We start from the raw sequence: 23581 nt of genomic DNA, 5'->3' as shown, positions 1-23581 counted from the left end.
TTTTCTTGAAGAAAAAAAAATCAAAATTATACTGACCATGTATTTCTATTGAAATGGGAAGAAAATCTCATTTTAAAAGCTGAGTCCAGGCACAGCTGCTCAAGAGCTGCTGCAATGAGTCAAAGTGCTTCCCAGCCCTTGTTTGTCTTGGCGTGCACCTCACCCTGGTGCCTCATTAACCTCACCTCCCCACATAGGCCACAGGGAAAGAGATGTCCAAAATGTCATCGTCCTTGACCTTTGATTACACAGTGATCTTGGCCTCACTTCAGGTATCTGATCTCCTGCACTGGGTAGTTTCACTGTCTCTCGTCCCAGCCCGAGGATGTCAGCTCAGCAGCAACCTTGGCATACGTTCATTGACAGAGCTCCACTGGAGCTCTGACAGCTTATATCAGCTGAAGATCTGTTTTGGGGTTTTTTTCCTTTTTGTGTCTGATTTAGTAGCTTTAAACAGGAGTTAAGCCAGAGACATGATAGGAGCCTAAACAAGAACCCAAGAGCTACTCCATTCAGTCTCTGTGGCCCTAAACAAGTTGCTCAGCCTCATCTCTTTCTACCTTGAAATGGTAGCAAAAACCACTCATCTGCGTTACAGTAATACTGGAAAGATCTATTCGTTAACATTCTCAAAGCATTTTGAAGTTTCAAAATGCTATAGCAGTGCAAAATGTTATTTATTAGTATTTGCTAATAATCTGTAACTCATTCTTCAACGTATAGTAGACTCCTAAAAAGCACTTCTGAGTGTATGGACAGATCACGTTACCTTCTTCAAAAACACGTCCCTAAATACAATCTTTCCTTTCTACCTGGATATTATAAGAGCAACTATTTAAACCCCCAGAAAGGGCTTTGGCATCTGAAGCAGCTGCTAGCAAATCAGACCAGTCAGGCAACCAGTAAGAAACTTAAAGAAAGCAATTCCAGCTCTTTATTGTCTGTTATAATATAAGTAGGTGCAGAAATACTGCTCCATTGTTTCATGCCTTCATTCACCAAAGTATGACTTGCTCTTGCGGAATTGCAACCATCATTTTCTTTTTAAAACTATACCTTCCTTCATAACCACCTGACCTTGCAAAAAAAGACATCAGTATCCTGTTATATGTTCTCCATTCAGGCAAAAAAAAAGCCATTACTGCTATTTAAACTCAACCAAATGGAAATGCTTTGTCTCTTACTAATATTGGACACATTATATTTATGTTCTTGTTCTACAGTACAGTAAGGTTCAAGTAATGTTGCTTCCAGATAACAATTGCTCAGTGACCTTCACGGACTTGTATTAACTTTTTCAGCGCAAACACAAATGGAAATTTCAACAGGCGGTGTCTGTCTTGTGATCTGATTGAAAACTGCACTTATTTCAGTGCATCCTTCAGTCACAATCTGGAATACTTCCTACTGACATGTGAAGGTATGTTGGGTTTTGTTATTGCAGTTGTTGTGCCTAAGGATAGGATTTAGAGCCAGCATTAATATCTTTAGATATCCTGTGTACCTGTGAGCAGCTTTGGAAGACTGGCTGTAAATATCTGAGTCACTTTGCTTTTAAAGCTTTACTTTTAACATTATTTTTTTCTTTTGTGTATTTTTATTTTTAACTAGAAAGCAGATGCTTGCAACCTTTTTCTGTGCATATCTGACTATTGAAGATAGAGGTACATTCCTCTAGCCTCTCCAAGCATCCTTAAGTTAAAGTAACAGCAAAACCTAGAGGACACAAAACGTCAGAAAGCTTATGAGAGATAAAACAGGGAGGTGGGATTAACTGTGGGTGACCGGGATTGAGTTCCAAATGCATCAACTCATACCAGTACTGTGAACAAGGGGATTCAAAGCAAGTAAGATACAATGAAAAGACAATTTGACAGGAAAAGGCAGTTTGCAGAAAGGTACCTAATGGACGATGTGAGTACAGAGTATCTAGTGTTTCACTGCTCATTCATCATAAATTCTACCTTAATTTGGAGTAATCTACAGGTCCAACAGAAATTTCCTGTGTTGCAAATGCCTGAGAGTATCTGAAAGGCTAAGGATAGAGGACATTTCAGGAGAAGGGTTGTAAAAGTCAGCTTTCTCCAGCTCTGTTAAGAATAAATGCAGAACTCCATAGCATTTAATCCTATGTAATTTAATTCTGCTTAATTATCCTAAATTGCACACACAATGCATGCACACCAGTCGTCTACTGCTATGATTGAGAGCTGCTCAAACGGCTGCATGCCTTCTAAAACAAGTATTGCAAAGCAGCAACCCAACAAGAAATGCTTTATTTTCAACAGGTCAGGAGAAAACAAACCTGTATAACATAAAGAAAAGTGTATGCTGCCACAGAGCAGCTAAGTGCTCTCTCTGCTGAATGTCAGCAGTCTGTTTGGTGATGCATGGACTGCCCCTTCTCTGAGTGGCAAGTATTCATTGGTGCCAGTAACTGTTTGTGGTGAACACCAAGGATAAAGAAGTATTTGGGATGGCAAAATGGGAAATAACTGGAATAATCAAGATAAAAAGGCGAAATAGAATAGTTAACATAATACCAAGCAAAATGACTGGACATGGACATTTGTAAAAACATGTTCTGCCCCAAGAAGGAAAGATAGACTGCATTTTGGGGGCATTTATAGGTAGTGTAAAAAATACCTAGCAATACAGTACAGAGAAGTAACATTAACAGTACAATAGACTAATTAACAGACTATCTGTAAATCTCTGAATCTATAGTTGTGGCAGTCATATGCAGAGACGTGTCATTTCACAATAAACATTCAGTTCTGTAGTAAATGTTATCACGTTTATGAAGTTTGTCTCTTTAAAAGAAAAACCCTGTATATTTTTATTCTTGTTTTCATTTCAAGAAAAGCTGTCAGTAGCTACTACAGACAGTGTCCATTTTCTTTGCACCCACATAATTGTTTTACCATAATTAGAAGCATTTGTGAATCACAAGGTTAAGGTTTCTAAAGGGTCTTATCAACAGTTATGAGGTGATATGTTTGGATTACATTATATCTCATTCACAAAAACCTTCAGTGATACCTGAAGAGACTAATGAGTTTTATTAGTGTCTACATTAATCCAAGTACACAAGATAATGATTTTGCATAACAAACAGTGGGCCAGATTCCCAGCTGCTATAAACAATACCTCCATTATAAGGTCATTAGAGTTAGATCTGTCTCCATCTGCTAAATATGTCTGTGTCTGAATTTTCATTACACAGGACTAAATTCTCAAACTGTCATCTTAGTGTAGTACAAATACAGCACAGCTTGAACTATGGAGTTAATGTCAATGTCTCCATTCAGAAACCTTTGCAAAATATGTACACATGATGAAATACAGAGATCTTGGTAGGATTTCCATTTTCTCTGATTTTATAAAAATATCAGTCCATTACATTTGGTGGAGTTATTCCTTATTTACGTAACTGAAAGTGAGAGGTCTTTCAACTTCTTTGCTTTCAAGCAGTTTACAGGAACAACATTTGGTTTTAGCACTTTTCTTGTAGGATCCGTAGAACTTCAGATATCTGCTACAGGTACATTTACAGCAGAGACAACTGCCTTTGGTTCCTGTTACAGCTGGTGTCGGTCAGGTCAGTAGAAATATCTGTTCTGACTGAAATGCAGACTTCTGGATAAAAGTAATCAACCTATCAGACTTTGGTCATACAACTAGAGTAGAGCTGTTGTGGTTTGATGGAGAGTCACTTGGATCCACTAATAGAAGACTTCCTTTTCCTCAGGCTGCTTAGCTAGAGCTTGGCCTTGCCTCACTTTCTCAGGGTATTAGTTTATTGCTCATAAGCAGTCATACTCTAGTATCTTTTTGATTAGCAGGAAATCCCATTTATTCATATACACATATAACGCATAGATGGAAAAGCTACGTGAATGAGGATATATCAAGGAGCCCTGCCTATCCTGCAGTTGATCAAGCAGGTAGAGCAGCAGCAGCCCACCGGAGTGGACAAGTGTTTGTCTTACAACATCTGCTGCCCAAGGGCTTCTGCCAGGAGTTCCCACGTCTGGTTCCGCCCAAAATTTGCAGCTGGAGTCGATGTTAATGACCAAACAGTGGCAGACAGTACCAGTCCTGTTTGGTGCTTTCTTCTCCATCTACATTGTATAAAAGCACCCAGAACTCGGGTCTTGCTGTATGCTCTGTGACTCCCTACAAAAGTGTGTGTTTGTAGCAGTAGCTGGTGTAGGACTTTATGTCAGACCCATATGTAACTTCGAAGGTAGCTAAACATAAATGATTTTACTGTGATCAAGCCTGCAATAATTTACAAAATTGTATTTTCTCAGCTGTCCACACAACAAATGCATGGGCAAATACTTATGGCTTGAAAACAATTTCTGTACTGCCACTTCAAGACTAACCTCCACCATGCCTCCGTTTCACTCTATCCCTTTTATTAACTTGCTTTGTGACCTTCAGTTGCAAACTTTGCTAAGTTTAGAGACACAGACACAACCGTGGTTCAGCTTAACTTCTCTAAAATGGATGGCAAGGTTTTAAGATTTTATTAAGCAACCGATGCTTATAAGGTACTCTGTGATACTTAAATGAAAGGCAATGGAAAGGGACAACATATACTTTAAAAAAAAGAAAAAAAAGAGAAAGAAAGATGTGGCATTGCTCATTTGATCCTAAAGGTCGAGAGTTGGAAGTTTTCTACCCACTGCTTCAGTACCTTAGAGGCAGCATATAATTGTCTTAAAGGATTTTTTGCTGTCCTGCAGACTATGCTTAACAGGAGTGCTGCCTGGCACAGACAGAAATGAGAGAAGAAGTATGCTATAATAAAAGGTAACCTCTCTTTCAAGAGGACAATGTAATGCTTACTGTCAGGAGGCAACATTTATTGCAATCACTCAGTCCCAGAAGGCTAGTTACCTTATTTTTCATCTAATTTTATATGCTCATGATTGAATTACGGTAGTAGAATCTAAGGAAACATGATGCTTTGCAGACTGCTGTTAGATTATCTCCTCTAGACACTGTCAAAAAAGCAATATGTGCTGGAGCAAGGTCACTCCTACTGTCATTTTCATCATAAAATATGGGCTTACTCTTCTGTCTCCTCTCATAAACCAGTACAGGCACTGCCACTGATTCCCTCAAAGATAAACAGAAAGAAGATCTGGATGGAAGGGTTTTGCTACTTTATACACAAACTTAATTGAGGATGGGGTTTTCTCATCTGGAATGGGATGTAAAATTCAATTGCATAGAGAAAAGGGTAAGAAATTACAAGTTTTGGCTGTCGATAGAAATTTATTCCTGTTTCTTTAGTGGGGCTCAGACATGTATGGTGCAAGGCTGAAGGACACTGAGCTGGTAAAGCACTAAAGCCCTTAGGCGATAGCTTCTTCTCCTCTGAAGGATGAAGCCCTATCAACGACTACCACAGTAGTCAGCTGTATAGTGTTTTGGTATTTCCATTTTAAACAGATGCACCTTGTCTTCAATGACTCCTTTGCTCGCTCCCCAGTGTAACCTGCCAGCACTATGAAACCTTTTAAAACTTGAGTGCTAATGAGGTTGTTTATGGGGGAAGAAAGGATGTGCAACCATTTCTGTTGCAGGCTAACTTGTACTCTGGCACTCCGTGTAGCAGGTTTGGTTATGGTATCTTCCCTGTCATAAAAAATCTGTGAAGTCACTGAGACTTGCTTGAACACGCAGAACTGGCAAAGATTTTCTGGATGCTGGAGTTCAAGTCTCTGCTATTGCAGACAGTGGCATTGTAGCATCCCTTAGATTAGTTGGTCAGTCTCCATCAACTGGTCTCAGCCATAAGCTGATTTTGGCCACCTCAATGCACTTGTGGGGGGTGTGAGGTTCCCCACAAAGGGTTAATGCCTTCTAGTTCTGAGACAACGGGAATAGTGAGGAAGACCTCTGGCACATACATACATTACTGCAATTAATGCCATTTAATACATGATGAAAATGATAGGGGGGGGTGTTGTTCATGGAATGCCTACCAGCCTGCTAATTAAAGTTCTCCATAATCGTGCATTATCAGGAAGGGATTAATCATTTTTAGGGATGACAGAAAGAAAATTGGTAGTTACACAGAGGGGAGAGGACTGTAATGAGGGCTAAGAGAAAACTATTGTCTCATGCTTGGCATGGTTACTGGTGATAGAGAAGTGCCTTTGCCACTGCACTGTGTATTATCCTTTCATTCATTGACCAATTTGGGAAAAATCAGCTTTCACTTTGAGAAGAGACAACAGTGTAACAGGACAGGGAACACTATCTTCTTCTATAAGTCTCAAGTCCTTCCTCCTTTTCCAAAAACAGTAAGACTGTTTTGATTCAAAATACCATAAAATCACTATCATTTACCCTAGCTCTTTGAAGATTATCTCTGCTGGAACCTGTGTTTGTAGCTGACTGGTAGTCTTTACTGTCAGCATTGTGCAGGTCAAAAGACTTTAAAGCTGTCTCTCTCTTTGGGCAAAGGAGAATAGACTCTTCTAACAAAAATGTTAAAGTATTATCACCTGATTTGGATATCCTCTTTAGCACTGTGGTTATCAGTAGCTTAGCCTAGATGCTGTAGATCAGTAATCACAGGTAACAGGAATGAAGTAATTTCTGCCTTTCCTAGCAGGCAATTTTGTAGCTGTAGAACAAAATGATATGTTGTATCTGAGCCGTGCTTGATAAAATATCTAAAAAACCAATAGGAAAGGGATTTGTCTGGGTATATGCTTGCTTTTCCCCATGTATGTCCTCTGAGCCAGCCGCCAGGATGACAACAGCTCTGTAACTACACTCCTGGCCCTACAGTGCTGAAGGATGCCTATAGGCCTGGGAAATCTTTAAAAATAGGTTTTATAGCTCTTAGGTCCTGCCAGATAAGATCATGGTTCAGTCCCATAAACAAAGAACAAGTGGTGCAAAAGCACAGAGTAGGAAAACTTTGCAATTTAAGGATCTCCTTTGAGAGTCATTCATACTAATGAAGAAGCAACGCAACCAAATTAGCGATAATCTGAGTCAAGTTCCTCATACCATTGTACATGTAATTCATTCTGTCTGTGTATTTATGAGTTTTGAAGACAAGTGCCTCAAGTTTATTCTTTATAAAGGCAGCATGTAGCTATAAACTTCTCAGCTCCTTAAACTGTTTCTTGAGAATTTAATTATCTTCTTTCCTCCGTCTTGGTGGAATATGGAAACACCATCTGGACATGGGAACACTTAAGAGTGTTACTTGCTGCTTCTACTTATTAGGTTTATTCTGAGCATTAACAAGTCCTTTTATTATTCTACATTTCTTTTATTTTCCAGATTTTTGTTGGAGTCAGCAAAGGCTTTCACTACCAAGTTTCATCCAATCATCTGGCTATGCTTTGTGGCAGGTCATCCAGACCTCGCTTTTAATCGCATTTTAACACTGCAGAGTCCAGAGGACGATTGAGCAGGGTTCAGCCTTCCAGTATGGAAAGGTCTTAAACCATGTTTTGAAGTAATTTTACAAATCTAGATTTTTCTGCCCTCTGATGTGGTCACAGCACAAGCTCCTGCCCACACAGATGATACGAGTCTGAAATGTATGGTTACACTGGTGGAGGATACCATATACACAGAAATTTTTAGTGTAGGTGAGTCTAAGTTACGAAAGACATTAAGTGAAATAATTAATTTATAACAAGGGCTGCTTTAGGTGAATGCATCAGCTCAGCATTTATGCTTGTTGGGACCAGGATTCAAAACAGTGGTCATGCCCTTGATCAGTGCAATCTTTCTAAACAGTTTTGCTCATTAGCACCTCTCCCACTTTCTTTTAGTAATGTGGCAAGGTTTTTTACTAAAAACCACTAGCCAGCACTCCTGTGCAAAAAAACTTTTAAAGGAGTCTGGAGGTGGTCAGAAAAGTGGGAAACCTGGGTCATTAATGCTGCCTCATGTGCTGCACAGCCCAGCGCTGCACAGCGTGAGATAAGCACAGCCAACAGCCGCGTGGGTGCGAACATCCTTCGAAACACCAGTATCCAGCACCATTACCATTGGCATAGTTCAGTTCAAGGATTTAAAACCCATGATATTTTTTTTTTTTTAAATGTGAGTAAACATAAAATTCTGGGCATTGTTTCTAGTATTGTGGCTATACTTAGATGCCATTACTGCATAAAGACTTTGTCTTTTTTGAGGATGTTGATTTTGGAAAATCTCCTCGTATGTTATTCTCTCATGGGATTACCAGCTGATTTAGCTAGGCTTGAATGTGTCCCAAATAAAAGCTAAATTAAAACCAATAAAGTGCTTGGCTTTACTGATGAATTTCACTGTAACAAAGTAACGTGTTATTTTGCCCATCTTATGGATTCAGTCAGTTTCATCCGCACTTTTTACAATGCTGAGTTTTGGGAACTTTTTTCCCTGAAAATCCCATAAAATCCTAGACATACAAGTTTTAATCAGCAAACATCTTCACAAAAATATACTAGTTTTAGCATATCACTCATGAGAAATTTTTGCCTGAGATAGTCACGACAAAAAACCAGGGGTTTCTACTGCTAGGGATTTACTTTCTGAATAAAAGTGTCTGAATCCTTTCTGCCTCAGTAAAGAAGATCATGACATTTGTCTTTCACCGTGAGTGAATCAAATCACATTTTGCTTCAGTTTCTCCATTAGTATGAGGGGACCATGGGATCATCACAGAGACATTATTGGCAGTAATTTATACATCTATGTCTCTTTGAACAAGAAAGAGCTTAATACTATTTAATATCTCAGGATAATTCTAGATTGAGATTTTTCAGGATACAGGGAAGAGGGAGTAGAGGTTTTATTGTTGGTAAAATAAATACTGCACTAAGTGTTTAATTTGAGTTATGGAAAGATGTGTAAATCCCTTTGCAACCTTTCCCCAGATGATCATTGTCATGCATTTACCAAGTGGGGAGCAGAGGTACAGCGAGAATTAGTGGTTCGCCTATGGCCACAACTTGAGTCAAGTATCATGACCCCCATTTTCTTCCTCATATTGCAAGACGGCACTCCAAGGAAAAGCATCATTGGCTATTGGAACAGACTAGAAATGTGTCTAGCTCTGTAGCCTGTCTCCATCAGTGGATGGCGCATAATTACCCGCTTCAGGATTTTTGCAATAAGGTACCCATTAGGGACATGTCTGCCCAGCTCCTGCAATAAGAGGTTGGCTCATGCCTTCAGGCAGAAGAATAATGAACCTCTTTCTACGTCTTTCTCAGTTCCTTCATTTAATCAGACCTTTTAACCTGTGCCATTTGGGCCAGGCCTACCATCCCTGGAAAGCAATGGAAAATCTGGAGACAAGGATGTTTTATACTAACTATGGACAAGCAGATGTCAGGACCCATAAATCGATGTAAGATGTCTACCATTCATAAAGCACAAGTTCATAAAGCAACGTTTTGTCCACAAGACCTAACTACATTGCTCATCCATTGCCTTACATACCACATAGAAATCTTGCATATCAGAGTCTCATCAATAGCATTCCTGGAACCAGATTGTTCTTAGTAGTTGTTATGCTCAGGTAAACATCAGTGCAAGCAATAATGAAAGTACGCAGCTTAGCTCTTCGCCGGATATATTTGGCTATTTATGGACTATAAACCAACTCAATATTTAAGCAAAAAGTAGGTGGATTGCTTTTTTTTCCCTTTCTAGGGAAAAATAATCATGTTATTTGTATAGTACTGATGGGTTCTCTGAATCCTGAGTGAATGTGGACACCTATGATACATATACTTACAAACAGGTGATTTTTATAATAGTTGTTTCAATTTGTTGGCCCATATCTAGACACAGAGAGTTCAAAGACACATTTGGTAACAGTGCTCCAAGAAGTCCTAACTAGCTGCGAAATGCTAGTTAGGACACACATGAGTTTGATTTTTCTCCTGTCACAAGTTCCTTTAGAGAACTCAAGCAGGTCTTGTAATTCCAGCTTCCTAGAGGTGTTGTGAAAATACAATCCATTACTGGCTGCAATGCTCAGATGTGCAGTGACAATAAGGGGCACAGAGGCTCCTAGATGGATAAATTACCAGAGTGGTTTTGAAAGATTCAGTGAATCTTCAATCTATTCACTGCAGAGAAGCCTTCCTAGCAGAAACCCAGCTATTAGTATGCAGGAGAGCACTCCCGTAACAAAACCAGCATGTGAAATGATTAAATCATACCGGAGTGAAGAGTTAACAAGGCATGGCTGCACATTTTTGCTGTTAGCTCACAGCACCGCGCGATGTTTCGTCTCAATAGCAATTCAATAACTAGTCTGTAATTACATTGCAGACCTTAATAAGTGCGGGGCCAGTCCTCTCAGGTGCCGAATGCTCTTAACTCCCACCAGCCGCGGCGGGAGCTGGAGGTACCCAGAGCAGCAGAAGAGCCCCTTGGCATGCTGCAGGACAGGACTCCAGCAAGACCGGCTCCTCGTGCCACCGTAGCGTTGCTCAGTGCCTTTAGAGATAGGCAACGATCTCTTGAACGAGGGATTGAATTTTGAGTTATAGCAGCAGTAAAGCAGTTATGAAAAATATAATAACCCATTTCGGCTTAAAGCACGTCATTATGTATTACGTGTTTTTACAGCACTGAGTGTGTCAGGAACTCAGAGACCCGGTGCAGCTGTGAAGGGGAATATCGTCCTGCGTCTTTTTTCGTTCGGAGGGTCCTTAGATGTGGATGTGCGTGCAGTTTGCTCCTTGTGGGTGATATGGAAGTATTGATCTTCTAAGAAGGGTATGAACAGGGAAAAAAGTGTTTGCTTCTCAAACGCTACAGGGACAATGTTTCATTAAGAGTGTTTCCTGTCAATAACACCCAGGTTAAAATGGCAAAAACTCTTTTTCTTGCTTTTGAGAGATGAAGAAGCTGAAGTTCCTATTTAACTTCTCCAGGTAACCACTCCACGTGGCTTGGGACATCTCTGGCAGATGTCTGGGGAAAGCTTGCTGCTGTGGGTGCAAGTATCTCACTCCAGGACCTGAAACAAACATTAAGTGCACAGAAGGGAAATACCTACATTTAATCCCTATTTAAACTTAGTTATGTAGAAAGCCCACTGCCTGGCAATATATCTGAAGCATGTGGGTTTAGTGTCAACTAATAATATCATAAAACTACCCATCATGGCAATGGCAAAGCTTCTTAGAGAGTCTCCAAAGCACTTCTTACTGAAATTCAAGTAAATGCTTTCTAAGTGCAGCTGGTCCTGCTAAGAGGGCCAGAGCTTGGCAATTCAGGTGACCTTTGGTGAGGATCATAATAAATGGTGTCGTTGAGGTAGTCTAAAGAGACTTAATTAGATGCTGAAATAACTACTAGCACTGGAAAGGAGTTTGATTAACCGAGTACAGATAGAGAAGCGCAATAGGCGTGCCCTAGTTTAAACAAATGCAAATGGTTGCTTCCCAGATTTTACTCATGGGGCATGGACCAGCATAGTCGTGTCAATAGCTCTGAAGACGCCAGCCAAGGCCAGGAGCCAACTTTAAATACTTCCCTTACTGCAGGTGCCATAAGCGATAGCTCCCAGGTAGTAACTGGGAGGAGGAGGCTTGGGGGAAGATGGTTTCTACCTGCTGTCCCGACTGATCCTGCCTCTCTGTGCCCCACCTCGCCTTCCTGTGAAATGCAATAACCACCTATAAAGCACCTTATAGTATTTTTCATCAGTACATCTTGGAGGACCACAGCACCGTATGTCCACAAGGACTGCAAGACATATTAGGTCACTGGGTGACTGTTATCTGTTGTGACCAGAATGGTTTCCTATACAAGGATGATTACAACAACGCTTGGTTTTTTTGTATACCCAGTAGCGGGAGGCTGTGATTAGTGCTTCCAGGCAAACTGTGACCTTTTGGAACTTTTCCTGAGGCTTATGAAGCTTAAAATTAGTTTCTGCTGTTTGAAAGCATGCACAGACTTAATCTCTGGGTCCTATTTATATTATAATTACTATATAATTCACATTTGCATTCACTTGACTCCCTTTCTTACTTAACAGCCGAGGTTGGCTCTTGTGTCTCAACTCCTTTGTGCGCAGTTCACGGGTCAGAAATCCCGTGGGTAAAGGCAGGATGGGGTGGGGAGAGCTCATTCTCGCTCCCTCACATGCTTGTACGACTTCAAAATAGCAGACTGATATGAAAAATCCCTTTTGGACAAACAGAAGGTACCACAAGAGCTTTTTCTCCAGGAAAAGAGAGGATGCTATTAGTGGTTTGGAATTTGAAAGAGAACTTCTTTTCTATCAGCCGGTAACAACATAGTTATTAAAGTAGCCTGAGATTAATTAAAATGGTGGCTTTTGTGGATGTTCCAGTTACATTTTGTCTTTCTATAAGTAGACCATTCATTTATGTTGTAAAATATTTCACTGTATTGTTATACGTCTTTAATGCTGTGTAAAGTACCCATAAATACTCAGTGACATAGAACAAGTGGAAAAAAATATGCACGAATATTTAATAATAAAATGAATAGAAAACACTTGCAATTTCCAGTGCATGGGAAAAAAAAAATGTGGAATGAAAGTGAAATTCCTATCCCCTTTAAAATTACCTAATTCTGCAAAGCACTACATGTTCCTTGCTTTTACATGCTTTGATCCTGTTTTCTTTTTGACTTGTGCTTATAAGTATGAGCTGTCTGGCATTGCCCAGAGGAAGGTGATCTATCATCTGCTTGCAGCCAGGGTTCTTGTCATTCGGTCATTCCATACATAGAAAATTTTACCCGAACTCCACTCGTAGGACATAAATGACCATGACAACAGGCTTCCTCCAATGCTTCAAATAATGAAGCTTCACAAATCAGGCAGTGGCCTCCTGCATGTTGAGACTAGGGTGCATGTGCGTTATTTCCAGCTATATGAGTGACCTTGGTTGAACTCATTATTCTGCAGTGGATAGTACAGATGTTACCATCCCACAAGATTTAAAGCTTCCTCTAAGGAAAACTGCTTCTTTCACCTTGTTTGCCAGCTGGACCAGCTGTAAGGTTTATTGCTGGCTTTTGTTTTCTGTTTGCATGATACTTGCTTAGTCCCTTATTAATGCAGTCAGTACATTAAGGATATATTCAATCTTGAGAGCTCATGAGAGTAAAACAGCTTAATAACCAGACAGTGTGAAGAAATGTTATTTACGGGTTTGGGGTTTTTTTTAAAGGTAATATCCAGCATCAGTTATTACTTAACTAGCTGGGATACCAGTATTTTGTTGCAAGAGACTTTTACTTTTGGAAAAGAATAAATTAAGATTCTCTAAATCAATTTACACTAGGCTTTTAATGGAATAAACACAAAATATGCAGTGGGGTTTTATTCTGTCAGTGTTAATGAGTTGTAAATGGCACTGAGAAGAAAGTATTTTCTTTCTTGCTGTGATTACAAGGAAATATCCTTTTCCCTTGAATATATCAGCAGTATGTTTATTAGAGGAGCTGAGAAGAGTAACAGGGACTGCAATGCTCTTCCTCCCCTTCCACAGCTCTACCAGGACATGGCTACACAGTCTCTCCATCATGATGGCACTGCCGTTACTTTTCAATCATGGAATCACAAAATCGTAGGAGAATCTGGTTGGAAGGAACTTTAGGAGGTCTCTAGTGCAACCTCCTGCTCTAAGCAGTGTCAGTGAAGAGATCAGGCCAGGTTGCTCAGGGCTGTGGCTAGTCTTGTCTTCAAAGCCTCCAAGGATGGAGAGTGCACAAGTTCCCTGGGCATCCTGAGATATCCAGAGACTTTCCAAGGTAGGCAGGGAATACAGAAAATGTCAGGGATGTTCCTCCACATATGGTATTTCTCTTAGGATTAGCATATACTAATCCAATAAGAAACTTATACTTTAAAAATATGGACAAATGTTAAACTTTTCTTTCATCTCTTTTCAAAGTTTGCAGAAAGCCTGGATTAAAGTTGAATTGAAAGAGGTTAAATTAAGGAGGGATTCAATTAGAAATAGCAGGAGATAGAACAGAAATCGGAAAAAGAGAGAGAGTTGGGTATGGAGATTTCTCTGTTCAGGTTCGTTCTTCCAACCATAGATCTGAACCAGCATACTAGAACAAAATACCTGAGCCTTTTGGGAAGTCAGTGAGCCCCACGTGAGCTGGAGTGGTTCCCTCCTACCTCCGGTACTTACGCCTCCAGGTATACAGTCATGGTGTACTATCAGGTTCAGGAACTCTGCAAGCAAATTCTCCTAACCTACCTCCTCTTTACACCTAATCTTTTCACTATAATGGATGAGTGTACCTGCAATATTTCTTGAAGGTCGTTAAGTTTTCCATGTTCCTCTTTGGAACCATCTACACACACTGTTGCATTACGGCTTTTGAAGACCTTAACCAAAACCTCATGAAAGGAAGGAAATGCTTTCACTCAGCCCACTCAATGCGATACCTCATTGGATGATATTAATTAAGGAGAGGATGGGGATTACTGAAAGAACTGCAAGGGAAGGTTAAGTACCAGCTAAATGAAAGAAGGCAGTAGATTAAGACAAAGACAAATATAAGGCTAATTGGAGATCAGCAGCAGGGTTCATTAGAAGCTGATCTTGGGAATGACCTTACTTAGATTGTTCCCTGACAGCCTGGGAACCCAAAGCTGGATGCAGCTAATGGAATTTGTTAAGGCCACAAAGTTGATAAGCATCATCAGAAGGCAGACAGAAATACTGGAGGAGTTGGCTGTCTTGAAGGGCTGGAGTGGGAGAAATTAATAGTACAAAGAGCAAAATTAAGCACATGGTGACTCAGGGCAAGAATTTGTCTTGTGTGCTTGAAGCTTAAGAGCTATAAATGAAGAAGAGCAAATGGGTACCTGGGCATGCAGCGCTGATCACTGGATGTCTGCAAACTGCCTACCGGCTGTGGTCGTGAAAAAGGCAAATGCTGTTTTAGGATGGATTGGGCAAACAATTTTCTGTAGAACTGGGCAAGTAGCAGTTTCACTGTACAAAGACCAGTTAAGACGTCCTCTGCAGCAGGGGTAGAGTCCTGGTCATTTCTGTTCGGGAAGGAGGAACTGAATGTAAAATGCTCTCGCATTAAAGAATAAGACAAAAAACACTTTGTCCTACAAAAGGGACCTAAAATAATCTAGTTTATCCTACTGGATGAGAGTTTTGGGGACACATGACTGCTCTAACTATGATGGGAATACTCATGATTAGTAGAAAACAGCTTGTTGGAACAAACCCCAAAAGGTGTAAACTGGAGTGACAGCCAGTGTAACTTCAAGTTAGAAGGCAGCTCCTACCAGAAGAGCGAGGCACCAGTAGGAATTACATCAGCAAAAACAGAGTTATATTTAGAGGGCATTTGTCAATACTGTTATAATACACAATTACATGAAGAAAAAAGGGAGGGTCTTCTCAGACCGGGAGGTCCCATGTCATTCTGTGTTCCAGCGACCATAGGACAGACAGTGGGATGGAGCCGATTAGTATCAGCCCACCATCCCACACCACTCTTTGTAGGCATCTCTCAAAAGCCTGTGGAATGGACTGAGGACCTGACCACGTTTATTCACTTGAATAACCTTTTGAAGAACTCGTTGGACCTATTTTTTATAGTATAATTAAGGGCAAATCTCTTGCTCATTTGCCCTCTAGACACTGCTAACTGAAGCCGCCTCAGAACACCCAGATTTATTTCTGCTCTACATAGAGTAAGCATGAAATTTATTACTAGTATCAGATGGGGCAGAAACGAGCAGTACCATTGGTGTGGTTTGTGCAATCCTGCATGTTGCCCAAGAACAAGACAGTATTGATTATTTTACAAGACAAGTCACATTTGAGGAAGAAAAGATTAGATTAAAAAATTACATGCCTTGGGGAGGGTGAACAGCAGCACAAATCTGCTTGATGTTTGTGTCAACAAGGTTGCCAAAGCAAACAGCACGAACATCTGTCTGTAGCATAGACTGGAAAATACTGTAAATGGGAAAATATTTTAATTGTAAGCAGTGGTTCACAGAACTCCCCATGTCTTTATTTATTAGGCTGATAATATCACCCCAACATATGAACTTTATGCAGCATGTATAAATAATTCATGGATTAGCAAATAAAGAGATCTGGAATCTGTACACAGAGATGGCTGCTGCCAATTATCTCACTTGTGCAGAGCCAGACCTCTCAGCTCCCATCGCTTGCAGCTGCTCTTTTAAATCATTCATCAGTGCTTAAGAGATATGCTGGTGGCACTGGCAGAGAGTATTTGAATTTTCATTGTTTACACACTGTGAATTTAGCTTCTGGTCTGAAATTATCTGCCACATGGAAGCCTTTGAGAATATGGATGAGAAGACTAAGACAATTCCTCTTTTTTTTCCTTTTTTAACACTTACATAACTTTGATTACCTTTTTGCAATTTTACTCCATATTCTTTTTATAATCACTATTTTCATTTTGAAGTTATAACTGATAAAATTCCCTATGCTGTTTAGATTATGAAAACATCAGCAATACTGTGGAATATTCTCTTAAAAGTATTACAAAACAAATGTCTGGTAAGTATTTTGTTCAAAGGTGTATCATTTTCCATTTTTATTCTGGAAATCTATACCTTACCACCTAAATATCTAGAGTTGCTTCTTTCTGATGGTGTTTAAGCAGAACCCTCTTGGAAATAATCATGAAAGCTGCTTAAAAAATTGATGACAAGCCACGGCCAATGCTTTTTCTTGTCAAATTACTGAGACACTGAGTTTCCATGCACTTTCAGACCACGGCGAGTAGTACTTCCTTGATGATAAATTTGCCCATGTCATTATAGTGATATGGCTTAATTTCCTTCTAGCATGGATAATGACAGTAACATTTTTAAAGTCAAAGGCCTTATGATAAAGACAGACTTTTAGCTGTATTAATTGAAAATCTCATTCCTGTAACTAGAGATTTATGCAGCGTTATTAACTACGCATCTATCCGGAAATGTATAGAGTATGTCTATACACACAGAAGTTCTCCTGTCAATAGTTTTGGTCCTCTCTCTTAAGCTATAAATAAAGCAGGAGCATTAAAACTGCTGTCAAGTTATTGGAGTTAGCTGGTGCAATGCTGGAGCTGAGGAGAGGGGAGCGGAACCTGCAAGTGATTTTGGGAATAGTCACCCAGGTCATGGAGTATGTGCTGGGGTCTCTCTTACCTTTTCACATTGGGGGCAAAGCAGTTTGGTAGCTGCTTTACTTTCTTAAAGGGGAGAACTTTGTGGTTTATTCTGCAAGGAGCATGAGCAAATGCTTAAACCCAACCTGCACCTGATGCTCATATGCACCCAGGACCTCTGTAAGCAAGAGGCAGAGGATTTGCAAAGTTTCCAAGGAGGACAGGTAGACACGGGCGCTCATCAGCGCTGATTAAAGAACAGAAGCAGCAGAATGTGCCAGGGCTCAGGAGTCCCAATCAAAGCCCGTTTGGAAGGGCTCTGGAGAGAGGAGACACGGAGCAGAGGATGTCCTCGCTCTGCTTCTGTCAGCTCCCAGCAGCTCACTGAACAAATTAGGTTTCACTCGCAGATTCGCAAATGACAGTGGATGGCATTTACCAGATGGCATGTGTAATGGGACTGTCACACCGTTATAGGTTTAAAAATAAAGTACGGGATGCAGTTAATGAATATACACTCCCTAATTTCAAGAATTTCTTTCTATCCCTGTCAGGCATTAGGCACTCGACTTGTGAGTGTTGAAAGACTTTCAATGTGTGTGTATTAAAAGACATAGTCTGGCATGTAACTAGGTTGTTTTACTTTAAAAATTGGCATTGAAATAAGCAATTTATGTAATTTCTAAAAAGGTGATTTTTCTTCTTAATGAGTTTCAGCCTGCTCATAAGTGAAATGCATTGTTTAACTGGAATGTCATCATTGGGAATATTTAATATCAAGAGTAATCTTTCTGACAAACCTGATGATTCTGCTCTGTAGATTTCTGTCTTTCCCATTTTTTCCTCATTTGTTGAAAAATAAAAATTGAGAAACTCCAAAGTCTACTTTTTCAAGGATACTTATGCATATTTTAAAATATTTTTATTTGATATTACCTCAAACTGAATATCTTTGTATGGGACCTCACTTTAAGGTATTGATTTGGGGACATGACAGTAAGTTAGTGAGAGACTAAGGAAACACAATATATAATACATGGAATTTTCTAAACTACATACTGGCTTTTTCCTTTATTTATTAGTTTCTCACAGTTTTTCCAGTGCCAACACAAAAAAAGGGAAAATAAATTAGAAAATAAAAGGATTATATGCATTGTATTTCTCTATTTATCCTTTTCTTTTTGTTAGGCATTTTTGTGTTAATTAAAGGACTGCTCTAGCTCTGATTGAAGTCATTTGGGAGGACTCCTTTTATTTTCAGTGATGATTTTATCATGCCTATGTTTATTCGGTTTGTTGCTTTTCCAGCAGACTGGCTTCTGGGACTGCAGGGAAAAAGCAGGCCAGATTTGTAAATAAATACGGTCAGCATATCAATGTATATCGGTAGTAGAAAGGTAAATTCAGCTTAATCCTGGTGAGTAAAACAAGATTTTCCTCTGTGCATTATACTCACTTAGCTGTGTTCTAAGAAAATGGTGCAAACAAAGGAATCGTATTGTTAGTGAAGAAAATTCTCAATTACTAGGAAACAAAAGTCAGGCTGCCATATCAGTCAGCTTAACTATAAATTAAAACTTTTCCTGCCTTTTCTTTGTATAGGTAAGGTCTACATTAAATACTTCTGATTGTGTGCAATGGGATGTGTCTTCTTGGCAGCTTGGGGAAAACCATTGACACAATTATACCTCCCTAAAGTCTTTCTTGCTCTCAAAAACTTATTTATTTCATTTACCGAACCAGTATGGATGGCTCACAGCAACCCAGTTTTGTTACCATTTGCGTGCGCGCTGTCAGTTACAGCATTTCAGGGCCTTTTTCTCAACCAGCTCTACACAAATTGGTAGTGCAGGATTTGCTTGTAGGTTGAAAGACTCAACACATCTTAAAGGGGCTTGAATCTCAGTGAATAATAAGCCTCTTTAAGCTGTCTTAATTTTGAAGCCTAAAAGCCTTGGGGTTTTGATATTCAATGTAGTTCAACGGCAGGTTTCCCCTGCGTGCCAGCAGTGTGTCTCCAGACTGTCGGAGCCCAAGAAAGTAGGACACAAAGTTTCTAACAACCTTTCCTCCATGGGTCTTTTGTACAGACGGTTCCAAATTTTGCCACCCCCACCAGCTGCACACCCTCATCACATAGTAAGTTTGAACTGGAAATGCAGTATATACAAAAAAGAAGTCCTGCCACGAAGACCGGCGAGGCCGCACCTCGAGTCCTGTGTTCAGTTTTGGGCCTCTCACTACAGGAAAGACATGGAGGTGCTGGAGCGTGTCCAGAGACGGGCAACCAAGCTGGTGAGGGGCCTGGAGCACAAGTCTTATGAGGAGCAGCTGAGGGAGCTGGGGCTGTTTAGTCTAGAAAAGAGGAGGCTGAGGGGAGACCTTATCGCTCTCTACAACTACCTGAAGGGGGTTGTAGTGAGGTGGGTGCTGGTCTCTTCTGTCAGGTGGCTGGAGATAGGACGAGAGGACATGGCCTCAAGTTGCAGCAGGGGAGGTTTAGATTGGATATTAGGAAAAATTTCCTTACTGAAAGGGTTGTGAGGCATTGGAACAGGCTGCCCAGGGAAGTGGTGGAGTCACCATCCCTGGAGGTATTTGAAAGACGTGTAGATGTGGCGCTTAGGGACATGGTTTAGTGGTGGACTTGACAGTGTTAGTATGGTTGGACTCGATGATCTTGAGGGTCTTTTCCAGCCTAAATGATTCTATGAGTCAATGATTCTATGAGTCTATGATTCTATGATTTATGACCTTCACCCACCCACGGCGTGGGAGACCTCTGGCCCTGGTTTTGGGATCTTTGCTGGGCGTATGGAAGATCTTTCCCCAGCTGCTCACACTTGCTGCTGCTGCATTGTATTACATTATGGGAAAAAGGAAGGAAACTAAGATAACCACAATCTCTGAGGTTAGGAATTAACCATTTCATCATTGTAGTGCTTCTTCCATCTTCCTGAGCAGTATTGTCAAACTCATTGGAAAAGCTATGAAGAGGTATGGTAGTAACGTAGGAGTGGCTGTACTGGGTCAGACTGAAGCTCATCTTGGCCCACCGTCCTGCCCCTGAGAGCAGTCAGCAGATGATAACTGAAAAACAGAAAGAAAGAAGCTGACAACTACAAAATTAACCTAATCTCATGTACCATCCTATTTTTCTATCAGTCAGCCGCTTGGTGACTTTCTGAACAAGAAGTTAAATCCAGATCACTGTGCTAAGGACTATAGCATCCTACAGCATCCTGTGGTAAAGAATATAGCATCCTGTGGTAAAGACTATAGCATCCTAAAGGCTGTAGTATCCTATGGCAATGAATTCTGTGGTTCACTCTTGTGCATTGCATAGCAATGATAATCCTCTTTGTATAATACTGACTGATTTCAATACCCAAATGCTGCATTTTAAGTCAGCATATGTGGTCTTTTTTAGTGTGAGAGCTAAACTGGTGTTTAATTCATTTAAAAAAAAAAAACCCAAAACAAAAACATTTGCAAAACAGCAACAGTTATCCATAGCATATGAAGAGTAAATGCTTTGTGCTGTGATGTTTGGGTGTCATTAGAATAATTTTAAAAGCAAGTGATTTAATTGTGTTTGTGCTAATTTTAATGTTTACAAATTAGGGAAAGATGCATTTAGTGGTCCGTTGGGAAAGGGCTTTGAAACCTCGCATGTCTTCAAGTCTACAGCACTGTCATTTATTCATAGACTCTTTCTAATACCAGGGTGATTTGCTTTTTAGATTACTCTTGCATGGAAAGCGAGTCTCAGGAGTCTTCAGCTCTGTGGAATTCAAAACCAGGTTCACGTGTATCTGTGTGTGCTTCGATAGATATTTAACCGACTTCTTTTCTTCTTCTTTTCAAGGTCCCCGAGTCCCGATGGTGACTGTTCACAACACAACCGATGCACAGAGTAAGAATGGGCTTGAGCCTTGCAATTCTCCAGAGAAAGGTAGCCAGGCAGGACACTGAGATGTAGCTGGTCTTTGGTAAACTTAGACTAGCCGGGACCCCAGCCTCTGCGTAAATGCAAGTCTTCTGCAAGTCAGAGGGACTTGCAGAGCTGTTGTGCTGCTGTCATGAAAGATTTCTGTTTGGGGTATGAAGACAGTGGTTTGGCCATGATGTTTGTTATCAACTTTCTTAAAAACTGCACGGTCCAGATCTCTCTCACGCTTTTTGTTAGTCTTTCGCAGATATTGATTTATGGCCTACTCAAAAATAAGAACTATTCAGCTTAATCTATGATTTTCAAAAAAAATCACTCTGGTATGGATTACCAGGTTGAAAGAGATAACGCAGAGGAGTGAACCCCGCAAATTGTACCTCTGCCTGGTTTTCTGATCTGTTCATGGGGATTGTAGCACTTATTGTTTGGTAAGGCTTTTTCATGCTAATGACTCCCACCTACACCAGCGTGAAGCTGGAATTATTCCAAATACAGGGTTTTTTTCCCTCAAAATCTTTGGTACTGGCTGTAGCCATTGTCAGACTGGCTAGGAGTCCCTGTAGAGCCCAGAGAGCCATGAGGTTTCTGGGGTTCCTCCTTCAAACCTGTAGCAATACAAATTATCCAGGAAGATCAATTTTTTTACCCCAAGTCAGAGTGGCAGAAAGCCTCAGATAGACAGCCTTTCTCTGCCCCTTCTCTACAGGGGTCTTAAACCAAGGTGCCTCTTCCTCTCCTTCATGAGTCTCAGGAGACTTCATAGCAAGGTGTGGGACTGTGTCTTATGCGAAACCAAGATTTATCTGCTCCTGTCTCTTTGATGGTAGACCCTTATCTTTCATTTTAATGTAGAGTTTAGCCCAGCCTTAACCTGAAGTTAGGCATTGCTAGGATCAAAATAATAAGCAACGCCTTTATTCTAGCTGCTCTGTACGTGACTAGTTTATCAGGTATCAGTTTAGCTTAACTGGATTTACAGCAACTCACTGCTGTTGTCTCTGCAAAGGAGCAGAGCAAACCAGGGAATTTGACTCTCAATCTAAAGGTTTTCGGTGAAATTCTGAGCTCCTTCATTTCCCATTGAAGGTGGTAAGTGTCAAAGAAAACACTCCAGTGGCACCAAGACATGTAAGAAAAAAGCACAGGATCCATCTTGCTTTATATAGTTTCTGTGTGTTCCCTGTTTTATTCCCTGTTTTCTCAATTTCTGTTGGCAAGATGCATTTCAAGACCTTACCCCACCTAGAAGAGTTTTACTTGTAAGCAGGATGTGTACAGCGTGATCTCAAATTCTGATTCAATTATTTAAAATCAGATTTGTGGCGTATTGTATCCTTTGCCATTAAAATAGAAATACTCAGTAGTATTCCATCTAGTGTCAAGTGTCCAATATTGTTAATGAGATGTATTGTACATTTAACTCTAATTTATCTTTCCATCATTTTCCTTTTTTTTTTTTTTCCAGTTAAAATGTTCCTTTGCAGAGAAAGACATGTATAAAATTTAGCAGCATCCTGGAACAAGCTAGATTAAAGCAATGTACTGCTGCATGACTGTCCTGTAAGGGCAGCAGGAGAGATCTTTGCCACCAAAGCAAAGCAGCACAACATACCCTGGACCATGGCTTAGATCATCTGCCATCATCTTGCTTACAGGGTCACCATGAGATAAATATTTAATTTCCTCGTGACTCAGTTTCCCTACTGGTCTGTAATTTCTGGATAAGAGTGCCACAATGGAGCTGACTGATTTTGCTGTCCGGAGGAGGGATCTCACTGTGGAGCCAGGGTTATTGCTGCTGGCAATAGTGGGCTAGGGGTGTAGCTCCTTGTGCCTCTCTGGTCCCTTGTGAAACTATTTCTGCTATAAATGTGCAAAAGTTGGCACTTGTAGCTATTCTGGTCTGTAAAAATACAGGAACTGCTTTTTTAAGTAGTACTGAAAGCAAATTGCAAGCTCCTAGCTTTTCAGTCTTTCTGCACCAGTGACCACTCATATCTCAGTCTGTGCACAAGCCTGTGTCAGCTCTTCTTCTTCCCAGCAGAGACCTGAGCTTGGCAGTGCCCTCACCAAGCACAACTCCAGAGCAGCCCTGGTGATGCCCGCAAGGCTCTTCAGCCTTGAAGAAGATGATGCCACGTGGCCAGGAGAGTTTCTTAGCTCTGACCTGCAGCTCCAAAGTCGCTTTCTTTTTTACCCCTTAAACACAATACCTTAAGTTTACCATAGACATGGCAATGGCTGACTGGCTGTAACAGCATGTACAGGATAGTGCTCTCATGAACCATGTTATAGCCTCCTATATAGTTTTATAAAATACTTTTAGGTAAATAAAATGAGAGATAGTATAAAATAGAAAGAGCAAATGAAGGGCTTGAAAAAGTAACATAAAACACACTGAGACTAGTTTTATTTTGACAGATATATATGTGTAGCATTTATTACATAGAGAACTCGATCCGCTACTGAAATTCA

At 40.4% G+C, this 23581-nt stretch overlaps 1 protein-coding gene across 1 annotated transcript in view; it reads left to right on the top strand.

The window, feature by feature from the left end:
* Positions 1-23581, top strand: part of DPP6 (dipeptidyl-peptidase 6) — a 259976-nt gene that overhangs the window by 222856 nt on the left and 13539 nt on the right. The window contains exons 16-17 of the mRNA XM_010585970.1: positions 1302-1420; positions 21023-21070. Coding sequence (XP_010584272.1) covers positions 1302-1420; positions 21023-21070 — 167 coding nt within the window. The remainder of the gene's footprint in view (positions 1-1301; positions 1421-21022; positions 21071-23581) is intronic.

The sequence above is a fragment of the Haliaeetus leucocephalus genome, unplaced genomic scaffold, assembly GCF_000737465.1.
Source record: "Haliaeetus leucocephalus isolate CR32 unplaced genomic scaffold, Haliaeetus_leucocephalus-4.0 Scaffold0, whole genome shotgun sequence".
In the NCBI taxonomy this organism is placed as follows: Eukaryota; Metazoa; Chordata; class Aves; order Accipitriformes; family Accipitridae; genus Haliaeetus; species Haliaeetus leucocephalus.
Note: the sequence above shows the minus strand (reverse complement) of the source record. Positions and strands in the feature narration are given on the sequence as shown.